The sequence below is a fragment of the Falco naumanni genome, chromosome 16 (genome assembly GCF_017639655.2).
Source record: "Falco naumanni isolate bFalNau1 chromosome 16, bFalNau1.pat, whole genome shotgun sequence".
Taxonomy (NCBI): domain Eukaryota; kingdom Metazoa; phylum Chordata; class Aves; order Falconiformes; family Falconidae; genus Falco; species Falco naumanni.
The window spans coordinates 2,407,911-2,428,564 of NC_054069.1; the positions used below are offsets into that span (position 1 = coordinate 2,407,911).

General features: G+C 57.2%; 3 protein-coding genes across 5 annotated transcripts in view; 2 read left to right on the forward strand and 1 right to left on the reverse strand.

Moving 5' to 3' along the window:
* The first annotated feature begins 34 nt into the window (after positions 1–34).
* On the forward strand, positions 35–6,337 carry DDX25 (DEAD-box helicase 25). Of its 3 annotated transcripts, XM_040616212.1 has the most exons (12): positions 35–50; positions 140–179; positions 543–581; positions 841–976; positions 1,099–1,191; positions 1,308–1,410; positions 2,127–2,241; positions 2,647–2,824; positions 3,229–3,466; positions 3,937–4,099; positions 4,236–4,424; positions 5,636–6,337. In XM_040616212.1, exons 5-12 carry the CDS (start codon positions 1,130–1,132, stop codon positions 5,695–5,697), a joined length of 1,110 nt encoding a protein of 369 aa, XP_040472146.1. In that variant the 5' UTR covers positions 35–50; positions 140–179; positions 543–581; positions 841–976; positions 1,099–1,129; the 3' UTR covers positions 5,698–6,337. The 3 variants fall into 3 exon arrangements, with proteins under 3 accessions (XP_040472146.1, XP_040472147.1, XP_040472145.1); XM_040616213.1 differs by lacking the exon at positions 35–50 and having other exon boundaries at positions 128–179; positions 540–581; XM_040616211.1 differs by lacking the exon at positions 35–50 and having other exon boundaries at positions 151–179; positions 543–632.
* Positions 6,338–6,909: 572 nt separating this feature from the next.
* On the forward strand, positions 6,910–13,202 carry VSIG10L2 (V-set and immunoglobulin domain containing 10 like 2). Its single transcript, XM_040616210.1, is given in 13 exon segments — positions 6,910–7,811; positions 7,896–8,246; positions 9,393–9,677; positions 10,256–10,531; positions 10,694–10,960; positions 11,211–11,290; positions 11,292–11,472; positions 11,547–11,837; positions 11,911–12,213; positions 12,517–12,639; positions 12,713–12,737; positions 12,828–12,946; positions 13,034–13,202. Coding segments are annotated over 13 exon segments (2,460 nt in total). The 5' UTR covers positions 6,910–7,738; the 3' UTR covers positions 13,120–13,202.
* A 1,081-nt stretch (positions 13,203–14,283) lies between these two features.
* The window catches only part of CDON (cell adhesion associated, oncogene regulated), a 56,484-nt gene continuing 50,113 nt past the window's right edge, over positions 14,284–20,654 (reverse strand). The window contains exons 19-21 of the mRNA XM_040616185.1: positions 16,927–17,183; positions 15,252–16,218; positions 14,284–14,708 (exon numbers count right to left, since the gene is read on the reverse strand). Coding sequence (XP_040472119.1) covers positions 16,052–16,218; positions 16,927–17,183 — 424 coding nt within the window. The 3' untranslated portion in view covers positions 14,284–14,708; positions 15,252–16,051. The remainder of the gene's footprint in view (positions 14,709–15,251; positions 16,219–16,926; positions 17,184–20,654) is intronic.

Sequence of the window (20,654 nt, forward strand, 5' to 3'; positions counted from 1 at the left end):
GGGCAGGGGCCATGGCTGCGGCGCGGCACGGGGGTGGCTGGACGGGGCGGGTGGGCACCGGGCCGGGGCTCCCCCCGCTCCCCTTCCCCGGGGCTTCGGCCCCGGCCCCGCCGCGTAACGGCCGCCTCTCCACCCGCAGCTCCCCGCGCCGCGCCGCTGGGACCCCTTCGACCGCCGGGGTAAGGCAGGGCCGGCCCCGCCGGAGGGAGCCCCGGGCCAGGGCCAGGGCTAGGGCCTGGGTCTGGGCTTGGCTTGGGCCTGTGTCTCGAAATGGGGCTGGGGCTCGGGCTTGGAATGGGCCTGGGCCTGGGGCTGGGGCTGGGGCTGGGGCTGGGGCTCGGCCTCGGAGTGGGCCTGGGCCTGGGGCCTGAGGCTGTGTTTCGGAATGGGCCTGGGCCTGGGCCTGGGCCTGGGGCTGGGGCTCGGAATGGGCCTGGGGCCGGGGCCGTGGCTCGGAATGGGCCTGGTGCTGGGCCTGGGGCTCGGAATGGGCTTGGGCCTGGTGCTGGATTGGGCCTCAGCCCCCACCTCTCCCTCAGCAGGCTACGGCGAGGAGGAGGAGGATGAAGAGGAGGACAGAGGTGGGTCCCTGCGCCTTGCAGTGCAGCCCCTGGGGCCTTCCCCTGAAGCAGGTGGGGGAAACTGAGGCAGGCAGCGGGGTGCTGGGGGCTTTCTGTGGCAGCCCACCCTCCTTTCTCGCTAATTAGCCATGGATCTGAGCAGTGTCTGGTGTCTGTGAAGAGGGGATGGCCGGGGACTCCTGTGTTGACAGAAAGGGGGACAGAAAGGGGTGAGACTTTTTATCAAAAAACGTTTTTTGAAATTTTCTGCCTTTCCCAGTGAACTTGGCGGAAACCTCCTTGCTGAACAAGCTCATCCGCACGTCCCTTGTGGAGTCCAGCCACCACGTGGAGATCCTGCAGCAGGACCCCAGCTCCCCGCTCTTCTCCGTCAAAACCTTTGAAAAGCTGCCCCTGTGAGTCGATGGCGGCCCCTGGCCCAGCAAAGCACCAGAGCCACCATCGTTCATCAAACCGGCCCTTCTTGATGCCTTTTTTTTTTCTTTTCTTTTTTTTCTTTTTTTTTTCTTTTTTACAGGAAGAAGGAGCTCTTGCAGGGGATTTACAACATGGGCTTCAACAGACCATCCAAAATCCAGGGGACGGCTCTGCCGATCATGCTGGCATACCCGTGAGTAGTCACGCCACGTGCGTGAGCCCCGGCTCCCTTGAGGCATACCTGGTGTTGGGACATGAACCTGGAGACACCCCACCCTTGCGCTCCACTAAGCAGCCTTTGCCTTGCAGGCCCCACAATCTGATTGCCCAGAGCCAGTCAGGGACAGGGAAAACAGCAGCTTTTGTCTTGGCGATGTTGAGCAGAATTAATGCCGCTGAGAAATACCCGCAGGTAACATAGGAAAGGGAAAGCTGATGCAGGAGGGGTTTGCCCGAGTCCTCAAGATGCTGTCGGGGGGCAGAGCTCTCGTTCTGTCCCCGTCTCTTTGATTTTATCCACTGGAGGGGGACAATAAACCCCCCAGGTACTATTGCAGCAGCAGGCAGGACAGAAAGTGTGGTGCCAGCTGAAGGGAGGTACCTTTGCTTGCTAGCAGCAAATTAAACCAGGCTTTAGATATCCTGGAATTTAAATGTAGAAAAGCAACTGCAGAGAGTGCTGTTTTATTCTGGTGGCTTAAAACCCCCCACAAGCCCCAGTCACTTCTCTGTGTGCAGAATCAGCTTTGTGAGCTGGTTACTGCAATTAAACATCTCTCATTTCAGGCGTACAGGGTGATTTAACCAGTTGGTTAAATGGCTTTAAAGTTGGGCGCAGAAACAAACTGCACTGTGCTTCAGGAGACAAATTTTCCCCCTAAAAATAGCTACAGCAGCTCCTTTCTGCCAGCATCCCTTGGAGCTGTACCGTGTTCCCAGCTCCCTAACCTCCAAATGTGACCGCCTACCCCATCCCTCTGCGCTTTCGAGCGAGTTTAGCAGCGTGGGATTTGCCTGTGCTCTTCTTTCTGTCCCTTTGACATACCTTGTTGTCTGCCCGGTGCATCCCACCCCTTGGCTTCTAAACGCAGCGTTTCTCGTCTGACCGCTCTCTTGTCTCCCCCCAAGTGCCTCTGCTTGGCTCCCACCTATGAGCTGGCTCTGCAGATTGGGCGCGTGATCGAGACAATCGGGCGGTTTTGCATTGACACCAAGGTGACGTACGCTGTCCGGGGAAACCTAGGTGAGTCCAGTCCCGCCCAGCAGAGCTGCCGGTGCTGTAACGGGAGCATGAAGTGAGTACAGGGGTCCTCTCTTAGCGCCTTGAGCTGCCAGGAGCCGCGCAGACCCCCATGAAGGCCAATAACATAACATCTATATTCCCCTCTCCTGCTAAGGAGTCGTCTTCGTGATTGCTGGCTGCTCCCAGACTCCCCCCTTCCCAGGTGGGGCTGGTTTCCACCCCCTGAGGCTGTAGGGAAGCATCAGCCCTCTTGCCATTTTAATCTCAAGCCCCGCTTTGCCACATGGGCCCCCTCAAAGGCATCACTAGGCAGCCAGAATTTGAGACAGCCAAGGGAAAAAGGCGCTTGAGCAGCAGCAGGGTGGCGTGTTTGGAGGCAGTCGGATGCCATTTCCCCTCTTGCAGTTCGGCAGGGCACCGTGGTGCAGGAGCAGATTGTCATCGGGACACCGGGGACGATGCTGGATTGGTGTTTCAAGCAGAAGGTCATAGACATGAAGAAGATCGGCACGTTCGTGCTGGATGAAGCCGACATCATGATCGACACGCAGGGCCTCTCCTGTCAAAGCATTCGTATTCAGAGGTGAGCGTCCCTGACGGGTGGTGTCCCGCTTCCCTGGTTTTTTCCCCTGTTTGCTCAGCTTTGAGGGAATCGGTCACCAAAAGAGCTGAAGTGGCAGTGAAAAAGAGCATCTCTCTGATGGGAGGGGGCTTGCTGCTGTGGGAATCGGCTTTTGTCCATCAGCAGGCCCTGACCTGGTGTGTCCAGGGATCCAGCTTCCTGTGAAACTGCGTCCGTTAGACACGCAGGAAGACTTTTATCTCGCTTAACCTTTCCTCTTGAGCTGTTACACCCCTTGGATTGGGTTCCCTTTCTGTTGGACACAAAGTCAGCTTAAATCAAGCTTTCTTTTTTTTGTTTCTAATGAGTCCATCTGGGCACCGGGCTGCTCTCCTGGGATGACAAGTCCTTTTTCTCTGCTCCAGAGCTTTACCCAAGGGCTGCCAGATGCTGCTGTTCTCAGCCACCTTCAGGGATACCGTGCGGGCATTCGCCATGCAAATCGTCTCCAACCCCATCGTGATAAAGCTGCGCGAGGAGGAGCTCACCCTGAGCAACATCAGGCAGTACTTCTTCGTGTGCAGGGGCAGGGAGGAGAAGTACAGAGCCCTCTGCAACGTCTACGGCAGCATCACCATCGGCCAGGCTATGATCTTCTGCCAGGTAAAGCACCCCAGCCTGCCTGGGAAGATGGACGCGTTTGCAGTCAGTGATAATAGAAATGGTTTTATGGTATGGACACAGGGGGCTCCTTCCCAGACCCTCAATTCACGGAGCAGACCCCAGAGAGGGGTGGGGAACATGTCAGCATTTAAAGGGCAGCCCTGGGGCAAAGGCAGCCTTTAAAAACATCTCTCCTACCAATTGCATCTGCCTTTGCCTGGCTTCCACAGTCACCAGTGCGTGGAAAACGCGCCGTTTCCTTGCCCTTTGCACTGCACCTCCTAACAAGAGGCTTCTTGCTCATCCGCATCGGTGTTGCCTTATTCTGAGGCGTTCCAGCACCAGGAGCTCCTGCAGAAGGAGCAGGGGACTTGAGTGGGGGGAAAAATCGGTGAAGGGTTGGCTGGGAGCGAGGGGCGCGACAGCAGAGCTGCTGCACCAGCTCAGCCTGCCTCTCCCTGCGCATCCAGACGCGGAGGAGTGCGGACTGGCTGTCGAAGGAGATGAGCCAGGACGGGCACCAAGTGGCCATCCTGACAGCGGAGCTGACGGTAGCCCAGCGGGCCAGCGTCATCCAGCGCTTCCGTGACGGGAAGGAGAAGGTCCTCATCGCCACCAACGTCTGCGCCAGAGGTACCCCCAGAAAACCTGATGCTCCTCACCTTGCCGCGAGACGCGCCTCAGGGCCCCTGGCTCTCCGACGGCGGCGTGGGCTCGAGCCACGGGGTGAGGCCATCCCTTTCCACAGCCCCTTTCTCTCACTTTTCAGGGATCGACGTGCAGCAGGTCACCATCGTGGTGAACTTCAGCCTCCCCGTGAATCGGGAGAGGGAGCCGGATTTTGAGACCTACCTCCACCGCATCGGGCGAACGGGACGCTTCGGGAGGAGGGGCATCGCCTTCAGCATGGTGCAAAGCCAGAACGTGGGGCTCGTGCAGATGATAGAGGAGCATTTCCGTGAGTGTCCGTGCCTATCCACCTTTCCAGGAGGCAGTTTCAGGACCCGTGATCCCCTTCCAGCTCGTTTCCCGTCTGCAAACAGACCTTGTTGGGGCTGCTCTTCGCCCCAGGGCTCAGCCCCTGCAGTACAGGTGCCGCTTTCAGCCCCTCACCCTTCTAGGGTTGGTTGTTGGTTTGTTTTTTTTTCCCCAGCAGCCAGATTTTTAGAGAAGCAGCCTCGGAGGTTGTGCGTGCCTTGCAAGGGATGTTACCAGTACCCAGGATGCCTCGGCACCTCTTTTTTTTTTTTTTTTTTTTTCCCCTTCTTTCAGGCATTTTGCCTGCCTTTACCCTGCAAATCCTTGTCCCGGGGACCCGGTGCCCTGGCTTAGCTCAGCCCTGGCTGCAGGAGAGAAGCCAGCAGCTCAAGTCGCACAGGCCTTTCCCGAGGGAAATCAATTGTCACTTGTAAATGTCAAGAGGATTTTCACAGGGTTTGCAAGATGACGCGGCTGTGCTGGTGGCTTTTCAAATCCCTGTTTCCCCTGTGATTTTTTAGGAAAAAAATGGTTATCGAAACCTTTTAGCGTGCAGAAAAGCACGTCCCTCCCTCAGTTTTGTCTTCAGAGTTGCTGAAGACTCTTGGCGGCCTTAAATTTAAACACCAAACGAGCGTGTGGCAGAGAAGACGTGAGCCAGATCACCTGGCGGAGACTTTTGCTGAGCAGCAGGAGCATCGGATGCCTGCGATGAGCAGCCTGAGTAACCAGGAGCTGGATGAGTCTGGCCGCAGCCAGAATTAAGCCCGAGGAGCTCCCTGTGCTCTTTCCAGCGTGTGGAACGGAGGGGATGAGCTCCCAGCGACCTGACTTCGGCTTTTTAACGCTGTGCCGTTGTGATTCGAGGGCCGGGGCTGCCTGACCAAGATAACGCACCTTCCCCACCTCCCATCGCTTCCCAGGTGGGAGCAGGGAGCGGGAACGTATCCCACCCCACTTGCTGCCGCTCCCTGGGGCGGCCCCTGCTCTCTTAGCAGCCTTGTCGTGACGCCGGCCCTTCATCCAGATCGCGCCGTGCTTTTCCCAAGTTTATTTGGCTGTTGCTTGAATGCCAGAGTGGAAATACCGCAGCGGGCACCTCCGGGAGCCCTCCGGCTCGCGGGGCAGCGGCGCTCGGTTTTCACCTGGGTGTGCTCAGCACTGACAGTTGTTATTTTTTCCTTTCTACAGAGACCAAGATCAAGCAGCTGGACCCAGACGACATGGATGAGCTCGAGAACCTGGAAAACTGAGTGAGGAGCGGGGATTTGTTCTCCCAGACCCCAGTTTTGGTTTGAAACAGAAGGAAAAGTTACTGGGGAAAAATCTCCCCCTTCCCTTCCAGCTTCCTAAAGCTGTTTGGTTTTGTTGGGATGTTTTAGAAGACAGGGGCGGGGGGGAACGCTCAGAGCTGTGGTTATTGTTCCTGGGTTTGTTCCTTGTTTATCTCCAAGGTTTTTGTGGCTTGAGCGGTCCCCTCAGGGGCTTCACACAGCGCAACGTTCCTCAAAAATAGGTCTGGGGGTGTTTGCAAAACAGGTAAACTCTGTCAACTGGCCCAAAAGATCGGCTGCTGATCTCCAGTGGCAGCAGTGGGCCAGCAGAATCTTGGAGAAAGCTTTAATAAGGAAAAAAAAATGTCAGGAGAAAGGAGTGAGGTATTAAACAATAACAACACTGCGGTCACGCTAGATGGCAGCAGGAATCCGCCGCTGCCATCCCAAATCCCGTCGGGACCCGAAACTTGAGGTTTTTGGGGTCAGGGTAGTGGCAGGGAGAGAGGCTGGACCTCTGTGGGCTGCCTGTCCCCAGCCCAGGGCTGCGTGTGTCCCCAGCGGGTGTATCCCATGGCTGTCACCACATTCGTCTGGAATAAACCAGAATTATTTCGAAGTCCTAGGGTGGTGTTGCTCCGCTTTTTGCCAAAATCCCTTAAAATTTATCACTTATTTTACTTGCAGAAGGATTTTTATGAGGTCAGTGTTGACAAAGGTGGCGTTTGGCAGATGTGCCAGTGCCCCCCGGCTTCGGCTGTTTGAGTTTCTTCCCCAAACCGACCTGTACGGGCAGAAACGGGGCAGAAGCCGCGACCGGAGGCGCCTGGCAGCAGCTTGAGGGGGGAGCGAACCCTGGCCCTGCAACCCCCCCCCCCGGTGCCCAGTTTGAACCCATTTGGGGCACTTCAAGCCCAAAAAACCTCTTTGCAGGTAATCTCACATCTGTAATTTTTAACTAGCAATTAATTCTAATTAAGGAATCAGCAGGGAGGGGGGGGTGGGTGGTGAGTGAGAGATGGCAGGAAATTTTCTGCTGTTTGCTTTGGCTGTGCCATGCGGTGGGGGGACTTCGCCGGGCATTGCCGGATCCCCCCCGGCGCGCCGGCTGGAACAAGGCAGGCTTTAACACCTCCCCCCACAGCACCTGGGCCTCATCCTGCGCTGGTGCCCTGGGCCAGAAATTTTTTATATTCTTTATATTTGGGAATCTCTTTTCCCCCCTGCCCCCCCCCCCCCCCATGTTATCAGCGCTCCAAACTGCTTCCCTGCCCTGGGGCCAGGGTGTGAACATCATCTTCCCCAGGAGGGATGCTAGCCCACAAAAAAAAAATAATAATGTGGGGTAATTTTGTGCAAGTGCTTTATTTCGAGAGGAGTTTCAGTTGTGGGGCTGTGTCCTGCCACCTCCCAAGCTTGGTTTGCTCTGGCTGCTGCCCTTCCTTGGTGGATACTGGCTTTGGGGATGGGACACTGTGGGTTCCTGTGGCCCCTGCACCCCAAAATCCTCCCCCTGGGGTACCTCAGCCCCCCCAGGGATTGCATTACAGCGTTGCCGCCCCCCATGAATGTTTGATGGGCCGGGGCGCGGTGGAGAGCCGGGAGATGAAATATCAAACCCCGCTCGCCGCCGAGCGCCCGGCTTCCCCCGGCTCCAAACCCCTGTGTTTTCGATCAGCGGGGGGGTGGGGCAGCATATTCCCCCTTCTTTTCACAAAAAAAAAAATTGCTGGGAGCAGGGGGGAACACTCGGGCATAAATTGCCGCCGTGGAGGGAAGGAGGTGACGCTGCTCTTCCTGCGATGAGCGGGCCCGTCCTCAGCCCTGAGATTGCAGGGGCCGTGGCGAGCGGCAGGCTTGGGTTCGCCCCTGGCTGCCCACGCGAAGGCAGGTTTATAAATAATTAACGGTTAATCAGGGCCGGGCCTAATTACCCAGCGGTAACCGGAGAGGAGGGCTGGAGGGAGAGCGCAGCCCTGCTTCGGCACTCTGCGGCGGGCTGCGTGCCGGACATGGCGCCATGGAGCGGGGCTGGGCGCCGCCGCGGTGGAGGGGGCCCTGGATCCTCTGCCTGCTGCCGGCGCTGGCGGGGGGTGAGCACAGACCTGACCCCCCAAAAACACCCCTCAGCGTGGAGCCAGCAGAGACCCGACCAACTCGCGGCACCTCTCGGCCAGGTCAGCTGCTGGCGGCCAGCGAGGCGGCGTACGAGGAGCGGACGGTGACGGGGGTGCGGGGCCGGGTGGTGGAGCTGAGCTGCGGGCCGGCGGCATCGGCGCCGCCAGCCGTGGTCTTCTGGAGCTTCACGGGGGGCTCGGGGCCGCCGCGGGCCGTGGCGGTGGGCTCGGGCCAGGAGGTGGTGGTGGCCCCCGGCACGGGGACGCTGGGCCGGGTGACCCTGCGCAACGGGACGCTGGAGCTGCGGGAGCTGCGGGCGGGCGCCCAGGGCCGGTTCCTCTGCCAGGGGCTGTTCCCGGAGTGGGGGCAGCTCCGCGTGGGCTACGCCGCCGTCCTGCTGCGCGTCCTGGGTAAGCACCTGGCCACCGCGGTCCCCTGCCTTGCAGCGAAGAATCCCCTCGCCCACTAGCCACTAGAGTCTGCCACTGGCCAATCGAGGGCCCCACTAGTCAACAAAGCACACCAGGAGCCAGGGCAGAGCCCCACTAGCCAACAAAGGGCTCTGTCAGTCAATGGAGCATGCCACTAGCCAACGCAGAGCCCCACTAGCCAACGTAGAGCCCCACTAGCCAGTAAAGGTCTCTACAAATCAATGGAGCATGCCACTAGCCAACGTAGAGCCCCACTAGCCAACAAAGGGCTCTACAAATCAATGGAGCATGCCACTAGCCCATGCAGAGCCCCACTAGCCAACAAAGGGCTCTGTCAGACAATGGAGCATGCCACTAGCCAACGCAGAGCCCCACTAGCCAGTAAAGGTCTCTACAAATCAATGGAGCATGCCACTAGCCAACGCAGAGCCCCACTAGCCAACGCAGAGCCCCACTAGCCAACGCAGAGCCCCACTAGCCAACGCAGAGCCCCACTAGCCAACGCAGAGCCCCACTAGCCAACGCAGAGCCCCACTAGCCAACGCAGAGCCCCACTAGCCAGTAAAGGGCTCTACAAATCAACGGAGCATGCCACTAGCCAATGTAGAGCCTCACTAGCCAACATGGTGCCTACTAGCCAACAAAGCACCCTGCTTGCCAATGTAGCGCACCCCCGCTAGGCCACACAGTGCCCCGTGAGCCAAAGTAGCTCATCACTAGCCAAGCGAGCACGCAGCAGTCCATGAGGTGCCCCATTAGCCAACATAGAGCCCCACCAGCCAGCAAAGCGGCCCGCTAGCCAACACAGCACACCGCTAGCCAACACAGCACCCCCGTAGTCATCCCCATCTCCTTGTCCTGGCTCATCCCACCAACCCCTAACTGGTCCCACTAGCCCACGCCTGGCTGCTCCAGCTAGCCCCCATGCCCACAGCCAGGATACCCCACCACTAGCCCGTACACATTTCCATTAGCCATCCCACTAGCCACTACAGCACCTGACTAGCCAATAAATCTTCTGGGCTGGAAAGACCCCCCCTGGGTGGGGTGGGTGGGATCTGGGGCTCCCAGCAGGGAGCAAGGGGCTGGTGTCGTTGGGGGCCGCTCACAGCTCGGTGCCCCCAGTGCCCGTCTCCAAGCCCTTCGTGCGGCCGACGGCAGCGGCGGCGGCAGAGGGGACAGCGGTGGCCCTGACGTGCGCCGTGCGGGAGGGGACGGAGCCGCTGAGCTTCTCCTGGCAGCACCGCGAGCCCCGGGGGGGTCCCTCAGCACCCCCCGCGGGGCTGGGGGGCTCCGGGGCAGAGCTGCACCTGACGCCCGCCAACCGCAGCCACGCCGGCTGGTACGCCTGCACCGTACGCAACGCGGTCAACAACCACACCAGCGAGCCCGTCTACCTGGACATCGTCTGTGAGTGCCCTGGGGCTCGGCCCTGCCTTCCCGGGGGGCGGCCCCACACTGGGGGTCTCAGGTACCAGCTGTGGAGACATCCTCAGGGCTGCAGATGCCACCGTAGCTAGTCCGGGGCCACCAAGCACCTTGCAACCGTGGCACGTTCATAACTACCATGGTACATCCACCCTGGCACCGTGATGCCTACCATGACACGTCCACAGCCACCACGTGCCATGCCACCAAGGTGTGTCTGTGGCCACCGTGCACTGTGGCCCACCCGTAGCCACCAAGCACTGTGCCACTAGGATGTGTCCACGGCCACCATGCCACCAAAGCGTGTCCACAGCCACCACGCACCTTGCTACCAATGGTGCCGCCATGGCCACTGTGCCGCTATGGCGTGTCTGTGGCCACCACGCACCACGGCACATCCATGGCCACCACCCATCGCGGGGTGTTCGCGCCTGCCACAGTGCGCCCTTTCTAAGGAGGCTTCACAGCCTGGTTTCCCACCAGCAAGCAGATGCCCCGGGCAGGGCTGTGTCCCCTCGGTGGGGATGGCCCTGTGGCTAAAGGACCCCATGTCACCGCAGACGGCCCCGACGAGCCGGCCATCAGCGTGGAGCCCTTCTCCCCTGAACAGGGGGGCTTCTCAGCAGGAGAGCGGGAGGACGTGGTGCTGAGCTGCCTGGCTCCCTCCAACCCCCCCAGCCGCTACATCTGGCTCCACAACGGTTCCCAGGTCCACACCGGCCAGACCTACGTCATCGCCGCCATCGCCCGCGCCCAGGCGGGCACCTACACCTGCCTGGCCGAGAACACCCATCTCCAAACCCGCACCCAGGCCACCATCGTCCTCACCGTCTACTGTAAGTAACCCCAGGGGGAGGGGGGCCCGGCAGGTCCCCCCGGTGCGAGATGGACCAACGTGGCTCCTTGGTGAGGATGTGGGTGTGAGGGGCGATTTGGGGTGGGACATGGGTCGAGATGGGGGACCCCCATCCTACCCCAGTGCTGACGGTCCCCTGCAGATCCGCCAGCCGGGACCCCCAGCTGCTCTGCCCTGGCCACCAGTGACCAGCGGGACGTGGCCCTGCGGTGCCGCTGGCTGGGGGGCTTCCCCCCGGCACGGCTGCGCTGGGTGGGCCCCCAGGAGGAGGACGAGGGGGTGATGGGGATGAGTTTCTCCATGGCCACCAGCATCCAGTCAGGGGCAGCCACCAGGAACAGCAGCTCCTTCTCCTGCCTGGCCTCCCACCCGGCACTGCCACAGGGGGCTGCCTGTGGGACCACCCTGTGTGAGTGACGACGGGTCCGTGCGCGTGTCCCCCACCAAAAACCCCCTTCCCACCCCCCCCCGAGCACAGCCGAGCCGCGGTGACCCCCGTGCCACGGCCGCTCCAAGGTGACGCTGTCTTTGCTCCAAAACGGGCAGCCCGCAGCCCAGCTGGGGCGCGAAGCCCCCCCATGCCCTGGGGTCTCCTGTTTGGGGGGGGCTGTTCAGTACAGCACCCCAGCACCCCACCCCGACACCGCTCCATCCCGCAGGGGTCCCGGCCGGCGGCCCTTCCTGTGCAGCGGCAGCCACCAAGGGTGACGAGTTCGTGATGCTGCGGTGCCAGTGGGAGGGGGGGGACGCCACCCGTCACCCTGCACTGGCGGGACCCTGGGGGCCGAGCCCTGGGTGACCCCGCGCCCTCCACCACCGTCCTGGTGCTGAGCGCTGACGGCAGCCTGGGGGGCCGGGATTTCATCTGCGCTGCCGCCCACCCGCTGCGGGCCACCGGCACCGAGTGCCGCCTGCGGCTGGGTAAGCCGCGTCCGTGCCCCGGTGCCCTCACGGGGAGGTCGCGCATCCCCGTCACCCCCATTCTCACCGAGCAGAAGCCCCCCGGCTGGAGGCGGAGAGGCGCGAGGTGGCGGTGCTGGAGGGCGGCGAGGCGCGGCTGGCGTGCCGGCAGCGCGGCGGTGGTCTCGGTGCCACCATGGCTTGGTACGACCCTGAGGAGCGGGAGGTGACGCCGGGGCTGGCCAAGTACCACCTGGAGCGGGGAGAAGAGTGGGTCAACCTCACTGTCCAGGACGTCGAGTGGCCAGCAGACGGTGGGATCTACCGCTGCGCCGCGGCCAACGCCGTGGGCACCGCCAGCCTCCCCGTCCGCCTCCGTGTGGACCGTGAGTCCCGGGAGGGGTGGGGGGTGCCGGGGCAGGGGTTACCCCCCTCCTGCTGGGCACCGTCTCGCCACAGGGTACCCGGCCCCCCCCAACGTCACCATCAGCAAGCTGCGGTACCTGCGGGCTCGCACCGAGGTGCGGCTGGAGTGGCGGACGCAGGGCGCCGGCAACCTCACCGGCTTCGTGGTGCAGCGGCGCCAGGCCAGGAGACCCCGCCGGCGGGTGCCCGGCCCCTGGGAAACGGCCGCCGGTGACATCGAGCCCCACTCCCGCAACCGGCGCCTGGGGGGGCTGGACCCGGCGGTGGTTTACGCTTTCCGCATCCTGGCCGTCAACCACCGGACAGCCGGGCACCCCTCGGAGGTGCAGACGCCAGGTGAAGTGGGCAGGGGACGCTGCTCCGTGTGGGCAGAGCAGGGTTTGAGTGGAGAAGGGCGACGTTTGCACCCCGGTGGAGCCGAGGAGCCAGGTGCGAGCAGCCATCAGTAGGTTTCAGAGTGAACAGGCACAGGCTCCCACCTTCCTCTACCTTCCCGGGCTCTGCCAGGCCTTGCGCTGGGGAGCCTGCTGCCTGCCGTGCTCTCTCCTCTCCCTCGGCACAGCTCGCACACGGGCGCCTCGTTACCCTCGTTAATTACCCCCGGGAGGGCCGGGCTGACCAGCAGTCACTCTCTTCCAGCCGAGCCCCCCTTCGAGGCCTACCCAGCAGTGACAGGGGCAGCAGTGGCAGGGATGCTGGTGGCCACTGCCACATCGTTCCTGGCCGTGCGCTGCATCGCCCGCCACCGGGACACCCTCCCACGTGAGTGCCAGGGGCAGGGGGGTCCCGTGGGACCCCAGACACCCACATCTCACCCCCCTCTGTCCGTCCCCAGGGCTGCACGACCTGCTCTTCCACACGTGAGTACCAAAGCCCCCTGCCCCACTGCTCTGGCACCCCCAGGTGCTGGAGGGGGTTAGACCCCCCGTGTCCGTCCCCCACCCACCCAGGGCCAGTCCCGGGGCCCAGGAGCCGGTGGGCGCGCCGGAGGATGCCGAAACAGCCGCAAGCAGAGAGGATGGAGCAGCACCGGCACCAGGAGACCTGCCAGCCCCTGGCACAGCAGCAGGTAACGGCACCCACGGGGCAAGCCAAGGGCTGAGCCACCTGCCCCCATGACCCAGCACCCACCTGGTGTCACTGGGGGCTCTCCCAGACCTTGCAGAGCCACTGTCAGCACCGCCGGACCCCACTGATGACCCACCGGTTAATGTCACCATCACCGAGACCGCGACACCATGACCGCTCCCCCACTGGTCCCCTTTATATCCCTTTCCTCCGCTTGGTCCGCGCCACGGGACAGCAGCGCCTGCCTGTGCCGCATCCCTTCGCGTTAATAAAGCCGGGAATGGCGTTAATAAAGCCGGGAATGGCGTTAATAAAGCCGGGAATGGCATTAATAAAGCCGGGAAGGGCCGGATGCGTCTTGGCTCCTGCGACACTGCTGGAGTCGTAACTCAGCAGCTGGAAAAATATCCATGATCCAGACCCAGCCCAAAATTTCAGGGCTGGTGGCAAAGGGGTTTTACTTCTTTATAATATTTTAGAAGATGTATGATTTTCCCCAGGGTGGAGCTGGCTTGGGGAAGGGAAGGGAAAGCTTTCCTCATCTTGAGAAGGAGGGAGCGCTGGTGAAATTGTGCTACAGGCCAGGTGGTAAGGAAGACGGGAGGCTCTGCCGGAAACCTCGCCCCAGGTTTTTCCCATTTTTGGGTCAGCTGGCTATAAAAAGCAGCGCAGCCCAAGCACAGGGATGGGCCTGCCAGCACCCAGTGAAAGTCCCTCCAGCTCAGCCTTGAGACTTCAGTTACTTCTGGAGCGAAAAGAAATATTTAGGCTTAAAAAAACCATATTTTCTAACCAATGGGAGAAAAAAAAAAAAGCCTCAAGGGCCAAAGCTCCGCTCTCAGCCTAAGGGTTGCGTCGGCTGCAGTCACGGATGCCCATTTGGGACCTTGGCAAATTCCATGCGGTACAAAGACAGGCAGAAAGCTTGGGTGGTGTGGGGGAGGGGTCCTCATCTTCACCCCAAACTCCTCATTTTCAGGCCAAAGCGCAGGATGTTAAAAACAGTGATTAGTGAGGGGTTTTCCTCATGTCCGTGCAAGCACGGAGGTAGGCAGGGTCCAAGGAAAGGCTCGAGCTGTCCCTGGCTTTCCCTGCCCCTCACCTGGTGTGTGAGATACATGAGAGCGTCTCTGACCATTCTCTCCTGGATTTGGTTAATAAATATCAACTGGTAAGAGCCAACCTCACTCCAGGGAGTATCAATCCCCGCTCCTTCCACAAAGCAGCAGCACCTTCTTTATCAAACCACCCCAAAAAAATAAAACACCCTACCCCAAACCCTGCAAAACCGACATCACTTCCAAATACCCAACATTTTCAAAGGAATATTACAGCGTCTCAGGAAAATATAGTGTCTTTATACGACGCAACTATGATAAAGGGGAGCACATGCAGGGTCTGATTGAAACGAGGTTGTTTAAAAAAGTGGTTAAATCTCGAGTGTTTGGGGAAAACAGAGCAGCCAGAGGCAAACCCAACCACTCGCCTGCCAATCTCCGTGGGAAAGCGGGGAAAAGTCTCGCAGCCGGTCTGGCAAAGGAAAAATCCAGCGAGGAGAAAGCCACTCTGTGAGGCGCGGACAGAGGAGGTCGGGTTTAGGCGAGGAGGAGAGAAATGAAGAGGGAGGAGCAGGGTTTTGCAGCGGCTTCAGGGTAGGTGGCAGTCGAAGCCCGTGGGTTTCACGGCATGAGGTCCAGCGTGCCAGCACAGGCTTTGCAGCGAGCTTCACAATTAGGCAGCTCTGGCCGGGAGGATGCACAACCCTAAAAAAAGAACGGCGAAAAAATTAATGTATTTATAAATAATCCAATCAAAAGGGGGGGGGGGAAAAAAGCCCACCACCCCAACACTTAGAACAGCCCACAAAGAGATGCTGTGCCCAAAGCAGATTGCCGGTTCCCCCCCCCTCGAGCAGAAATCGCCCCCCAAACCCCCGCTGCTCGCGGAGCGGCTCGCTGCACCTGTAGCGCCTTTGCTCCCCGAGGGGTTTGCGGCAGTTCCAGCCAGGCCCGCGTCGCTTCCTCCCTTCCCAGCCCCGCGGCCGGCGCCGGCTAGAAAAATACTCGCTCCATGAAAAGGTGGCTGCATATGTGTCGCCTCAGGGCAGCCGTAATTGTAGTTTATGCGTCTCATTTCTGGGGTTATGCGCTCTTGATTTTTTTTTGGGGGGGGGGGGGATGGAGTGCTTTACAAGCACCGGTTTGTTTTATTTACTCCGATTAAATTTGGAAAGGAAAAAAAAAAAAAAAAACAACAAGCCAAAACCAAACCCACCCAAACCCTGCAGTTAACGTGGCAACACCTACATCATGCTGTTTCCGAGGGGCAAGCAGGTTTCTTACAGCCGCGCACAGGGCCAGCGGGAGCCGCTTCAACGCGCCTTGTTTCATTTCAGGGGCTGTGCAAGCCCGTTCCCTCGAGCCACGGAGTCAGGAGTGCAGCCGAACCGCATTTTGTCTTCCGCAAGCGGGAAGGTGAGCCTGGCTGGCTTTGCATCCCCGTTTCTGCAAACGTCGGAGTTATCCAGCACCTACAGGCACAAAGTCACCGAACAGAGCTCTGCTTCTCCAGCCACACCGTCCCGACTCAGCCGAGGTTCCTTTTTCTTATTTATTTTCTTATTTACCCAGCGGGTTCTTCCCAGAGGAACGAAAAGAGGACGGGAGGCATTCATGGAAAGGAAGGTTTGAGAAAACCACGATGCCAGGCTGCCAGGGAGGCAGCAGCAATCGGTCATAAGCATCAAACCCGCTTTGCTGAATCCCTGTATCAGACTCTTCTCATGCTGGTAATACGCCACAGAAAACACACTCTGTATTTCCCATTGTTGTTCTTTATATTATTACAATTTTTTTTTTGTTTGTTTTTTTCTTTTACACATAACAGGCTAGTTTCGCGGTGCATGGGGGGAAAAAAAAAAAAGGAATTTCAAGGCATAAATAATATAAAAAGGCAACCATTTTTAAAAACAAGATACATTCATATGACACTACTACAAAAAAATAAATAGTGACTCTCTCTGTTATAATTAACATCCCTCCATCACTCCCTTTCAGCGACTGTGCTGTGCAGTTACTGGCGTTAAGTGGGGACAACGGTCACTTCCTCAGGTTTCCTGCAGCTGGAGCTGCGGAAGGTCCCCGGAACCGTTTAAGGTGACTCTGGATGAACTCCATCCTGGTTTTTCCTTACAGTCCTTCGAAACAGGTTGCAGAATAAGGGGACTCCAGCTCAAAATGTGGTTCGATGTTTCCGACAGCACACAGTTGTCACCTGCAAAGCAAAAGCAGGGTTGGTTGGGGGGTGGTTGTTCATTTTGTTTGGGTGGTTTTTTGTTGTTTTGTGGTTTTTTTTTTTTTTTTAAGATCATCTCCTCTTTAAGCTCAAGGGACCCGGAAGCTCCAAAAACCCAGATTAATAAAGGCAGGTGCTGCTCTTTGAGCTCAGGCTCATCCTCGCTGTACCAGGCACGAAACATCAGGCAGCGCTCAGAGCGCCGGCTCCACCTGAGCACGCCGGCGGCGCCGATATCAAACAGGTCACACCGATTTGGTCAGCCCAACTCGCACCTACGTCTCTGTGCCTGTTCACGCCGGTGGGGTGGCTCTACGCCGTCACGGGTGCCTGCTCATTAGGGTAGAACTCCATCAGGTAGCATTTCAGCAGTTTCGGGTGCGCGGTAGGTACAGGCAACTGCGAGCCAGCATAAATCAGTCACAGCCTCGTTATCTGGAGCGCGTTTGCTCCACGAGCTCCATTTAGAGGCATCAATCACGAAGGGCATGACAGCCGCAGGCACCTGAGCACCGCTGCTCCCATTTTCCACAATAGGGAAGGCGGAACGCTTAATCTCTCTCGAAAAGCCAGGTCTTTTGTGGGCTTAATTACTAGCTTCTCTGCAATAAATTAAGCGCCCTACAGCTGTCCTACAGAATATTCCCGGCTTCAAAGCCGGGCGCTGCCCTCTCCAGAATGCCTTACCATCCGCGTAATCCACAGAGAGCCGGTTCATGCCTTCTCGACAGCAGGGATGCTGGGCCGAGGGCTGCTCCGCTTTCTCCTTGCTGTCCTCCTCCAGCCGGGCGCTGCACTCTGGGACGGTGGAGGCCAAGCACATGGCCACCATGACGTGGTGATTCAGAGGTTTCATCTCCAAACTGTCCTGCTGATAAGGTGCTACGATGGGCACGATGGGTAGCGCGTTGCTGCTGAAAGTGCCGTTGGTTTTGGTGAAACACCTGCAGACGGGACATAAGCCGAGGTGAGGTTACACAGAGCTGCTTCTTCCCACCACTTATCTTGAGGAACTGCGATTTTTAACTACTTTACCACATGTCACTCACTGTATCAACAGTCAAAGCACTTGCCAAATCACTTGTAAATACGTATTTTTGGATCAATCCTGACATTAAGAAAAGGATCGAGCACTTTTTTTTTTTTTCTCCCAACAGACAGCTGAAAACATTCAAAACATTCTCTGGGTTGCTTCCCCCATTGATTGTGACCCGATGACCCGACTTGCGAGTCCATTTCTCCATCAAGGCAGCCCCATAAAACAAGATTTTCACTGCCAAGAAAAAGAGCTCAAGTTTGAAACCCAAACAGCAAACTTAAGTACCTTGGAAAATAAATACTGAGCGTTATCAGAGCGAGTGCAAATTAGAAAAATGTATGCAATATTATAAACTCCCCCTCTGCTGTGTAACTCAGATTGTGGCCCTATAATATGTGCGTAAAGCTGTGGAATTGAGGTTAAACTGCTAAATCAATTGTTACAGCCAAGCTATTTAACCTTTAAACAAAAAGGAGCTGGACCTTAAGAGACATGCATACCATTGCAGCACGCAGGGAAAATGCTGACAGTGTTTGGAGGCCCGTGAACAACGTGGCCTCCGTGCGCATTTATATAAGCAATTCCTACGTAAGAAAGCCCAAAAATCACACTTCAGTGTGGTTTTATACAAAACCATAACTCCCCCAAAAGGTTCACTTGTAAAGCTGCCATAAACTTCGGGAAACCGCCCCCCCCCCAAAACGCTCCTTGGTTTGTGGCGCAGAACGGAGGTGGATCCGCAGATAAAAGCAAGGCACTGAAATAAGGACGGGGAGCGCTCAAACCCACCGCCAGCTAGGGACACTCCGAAACGCTCCCACGAATGTTTGACAGGCTTCAAGGATTTTATATGCTGATAAAAAAAATGCTCTGCGTTGTATCGGTCATTTGTTTTCCCCCTGTTGAATTTGTATCTCTGCGTCACCTGTTGTGCTCATGGTAACAAGCCTAATGGATCTTGCTACAGGTTGCTGGTTATTACTAGGACGCTACCCAAGGGCCGGCACTTTGAAATATAAAACCAGATCCCTGGGATCTGGCTGTTGAGGTGCTAGCTTATCTAGTACCACAGCAGGTTTTAGAGTGATTCTGGCCCAAAACTGAACAGAGCTGACCGTTATATTGCTGAAAAGAGGGAGGAAGACAGACTTTGACATCGTCAGTGCCAGGGTATCAGCCATCAGAGCCTACTCTGGTAGCAGCTGAGCCCTCAGCACCACAGTACTGAACTCGGATGGATTTAAAACCGGGAGACACTAAGCCTGACAATCACAGCAAGGTCCTGCCCAAGCCCCAGAAACTACTTTTATCCCATTAGAAAGGTCAGGGCGATGCATGAAAACATCACGCTCAAGGGAGTCATCCTACAAACTCACTTGGAGCCTCCGTTTAGACTCTCACTTGAAAACCATGATCAGTATTGCCAGAACTGAGAGCGCAACAAAACATCCACAAACAAGGCAAATAAACTTTCTAGAGGAAGAACTGGAGCAAGTTTCCCCTGCGGCAGATGTTTCACTTGCAAAGCCAAAACACGGGAGAAGGGGGATCCCTCCAGCAGCTGTGGTATCGCCCTGGGGAGCTCGCTCCCCTCCCAAACACTGCGAGGAGCAGCCCCGAGCTTCACGTTCAACCTTCGCTCCCCTATTTTGTCCTTCCACTCCCATAACTGCCTCCAAAATCATTATTCCAAGTACCAAAATACCACAGAAGCCACTGAAGAATCCACATGAAACATTTGTTTGGTCTTCAAACAAATCCATTTATTAGTTTGCATTTCTTTCCGCAGAGGTTTTGACTGCACTCACTTATTATTTAAAAAAAAATATCTTAGAGGAACCCATTTAAAATGCTTGGTTTTACATGTTTATGGGGGTTTCTTTTTAAAGATACAGAGGTTGGTGTAGTTCTTTGTATTACCGTATGGGCTTGAATGATGTTTCGAGACAGCAGTTCAGCTTTTTAAGCTTAAATAACCACATTTTGATGGAAGCTAGCCATTGGTATACCCAGAGCAGAGTGCGCACGAAAAGCGCTGTAAAATCCCTGCTGCAGAAAACACATTTTCTACCAATTTGCAGTGCTAAAATCCTACCAAACTGTAAACCAACTTAGAAGCCCCCACCTGCATGATTTAGATTTAAAAAGCTGGAAAACCAGACCAATACTGCTTTATTCAAAATGTGTAGTTTAGATTTCCGTCCAGAATACAGCAAATCTGCAAAAGAGAGATCTGCAACAAAACAGATTTCTAGATACCTGATGGTTGCAGAGGAAGTTTCAGTGGAAAAAGAAGAAAAAAAAAATATTTTTTTTTTCTTTTTGGAAGAAAAAAAATAAAAAATATTGGTTCTCAATCTTAAGGCAACAAGTGTAAACCACACTCATCTCACTGGCTTTGTCCACAATAGCAGAGCGGGTATCCGTGTTTCAGCAACTTCTACCTCTGGCAAGCCTCCACAAGCAGTTACGAGAGCATGAAGTGCTAATTTAAACAGAAGACCGAGGGATTTCACCGCTGTAATAATAAAACCTGCTCCGAGATGGCTATTGCTGAAAACAGCCACGGTAGCCAGCTATTAAATACGCTAAACCTTTAGGATTCATTTGCACGTGGTCACAATTCAAACGGTGCTGATTAGGGCTGAATTTAGCAGTCAACTCCAGGCATCCCGCGGAAATCGGCTCATTTAGGAATTAGCGGTGCCGAGGTGGAGCGTAAAGAGCAAGGCCACGCGCACCTGAAACGCTCACGAGCCAGAGACCGTCGCCCTGCTAGAGGGATTCCCACTCGAACCTCCCTCCCCCTGTCACGACGGGGGTGTTTTGCAGGGGGAACTGCCTGGCTTCAGTACACAAGGGGATGTAACCGGAGGGTGGGACAAAGCACGGGTCCTCTTTGCACCAGCAGGAGACCCGCGCAAGGTAGCTGCAAGGTTAGCAAAGGTGGGGAGAAGACTCCAGCCCCAAATTCCCACTTGCCAAAAACCTACCGACTTGACTGCCCTAACCCACCGTGCCTTCCTCTTCCTCCTCCTCCTCACCCTGGCTGTCCACCCAGCTCCCCAGCCCCTTGTGTAATACTCAGGCACGTTTCTGGTCGCCCCCATTCCCCTCTCCCATGTCCTCCTCCCATTCCCCCAGCACCAGGAAGGGAACGGAGCGGTCCCGGCTGTGCAGCTCTCCTGCCAAACAGAGGTTAATGGTCCCCTCTGGGGTAAGGCAGCTGTAAAGGACAACTTGTTTCTCTATCAAGCAGTCAAATATAGAACAGGGATGTGAAAATTCAAAGTTCAGAGCCTGCTGATGACCCGTCTGGGAGGAACAGTACAGTTGCGGAGGATGGAACCCATTCCCCCTGCTTTCTCAAGAAAAA

Bases quoted from the DNA above. Each gene is read 5' to 3' on its own strand.
- DDX25 (XM_040616212.1), top strand. From the start codon at position 1,130: ATGGGCTTCAACAGACCATCCAAAATCCAGGGGACGGCTCTGCCGATC. The intron at 1,411-2,126 runs GTAACATAGGAA...TCTCCCCCCAAG, and splicing joins CCGCTGAGAAATACCCGCAG to TGCCTCTGCTTGGCTCCCAC. The intron at 3,467-3,936 runs GTAAAGCACCCC...CTGCGCATCCAG, and splicing joins AGGCTATGATCTTCTGCCAG to ACGCGGAGGAGTGCGGACTG.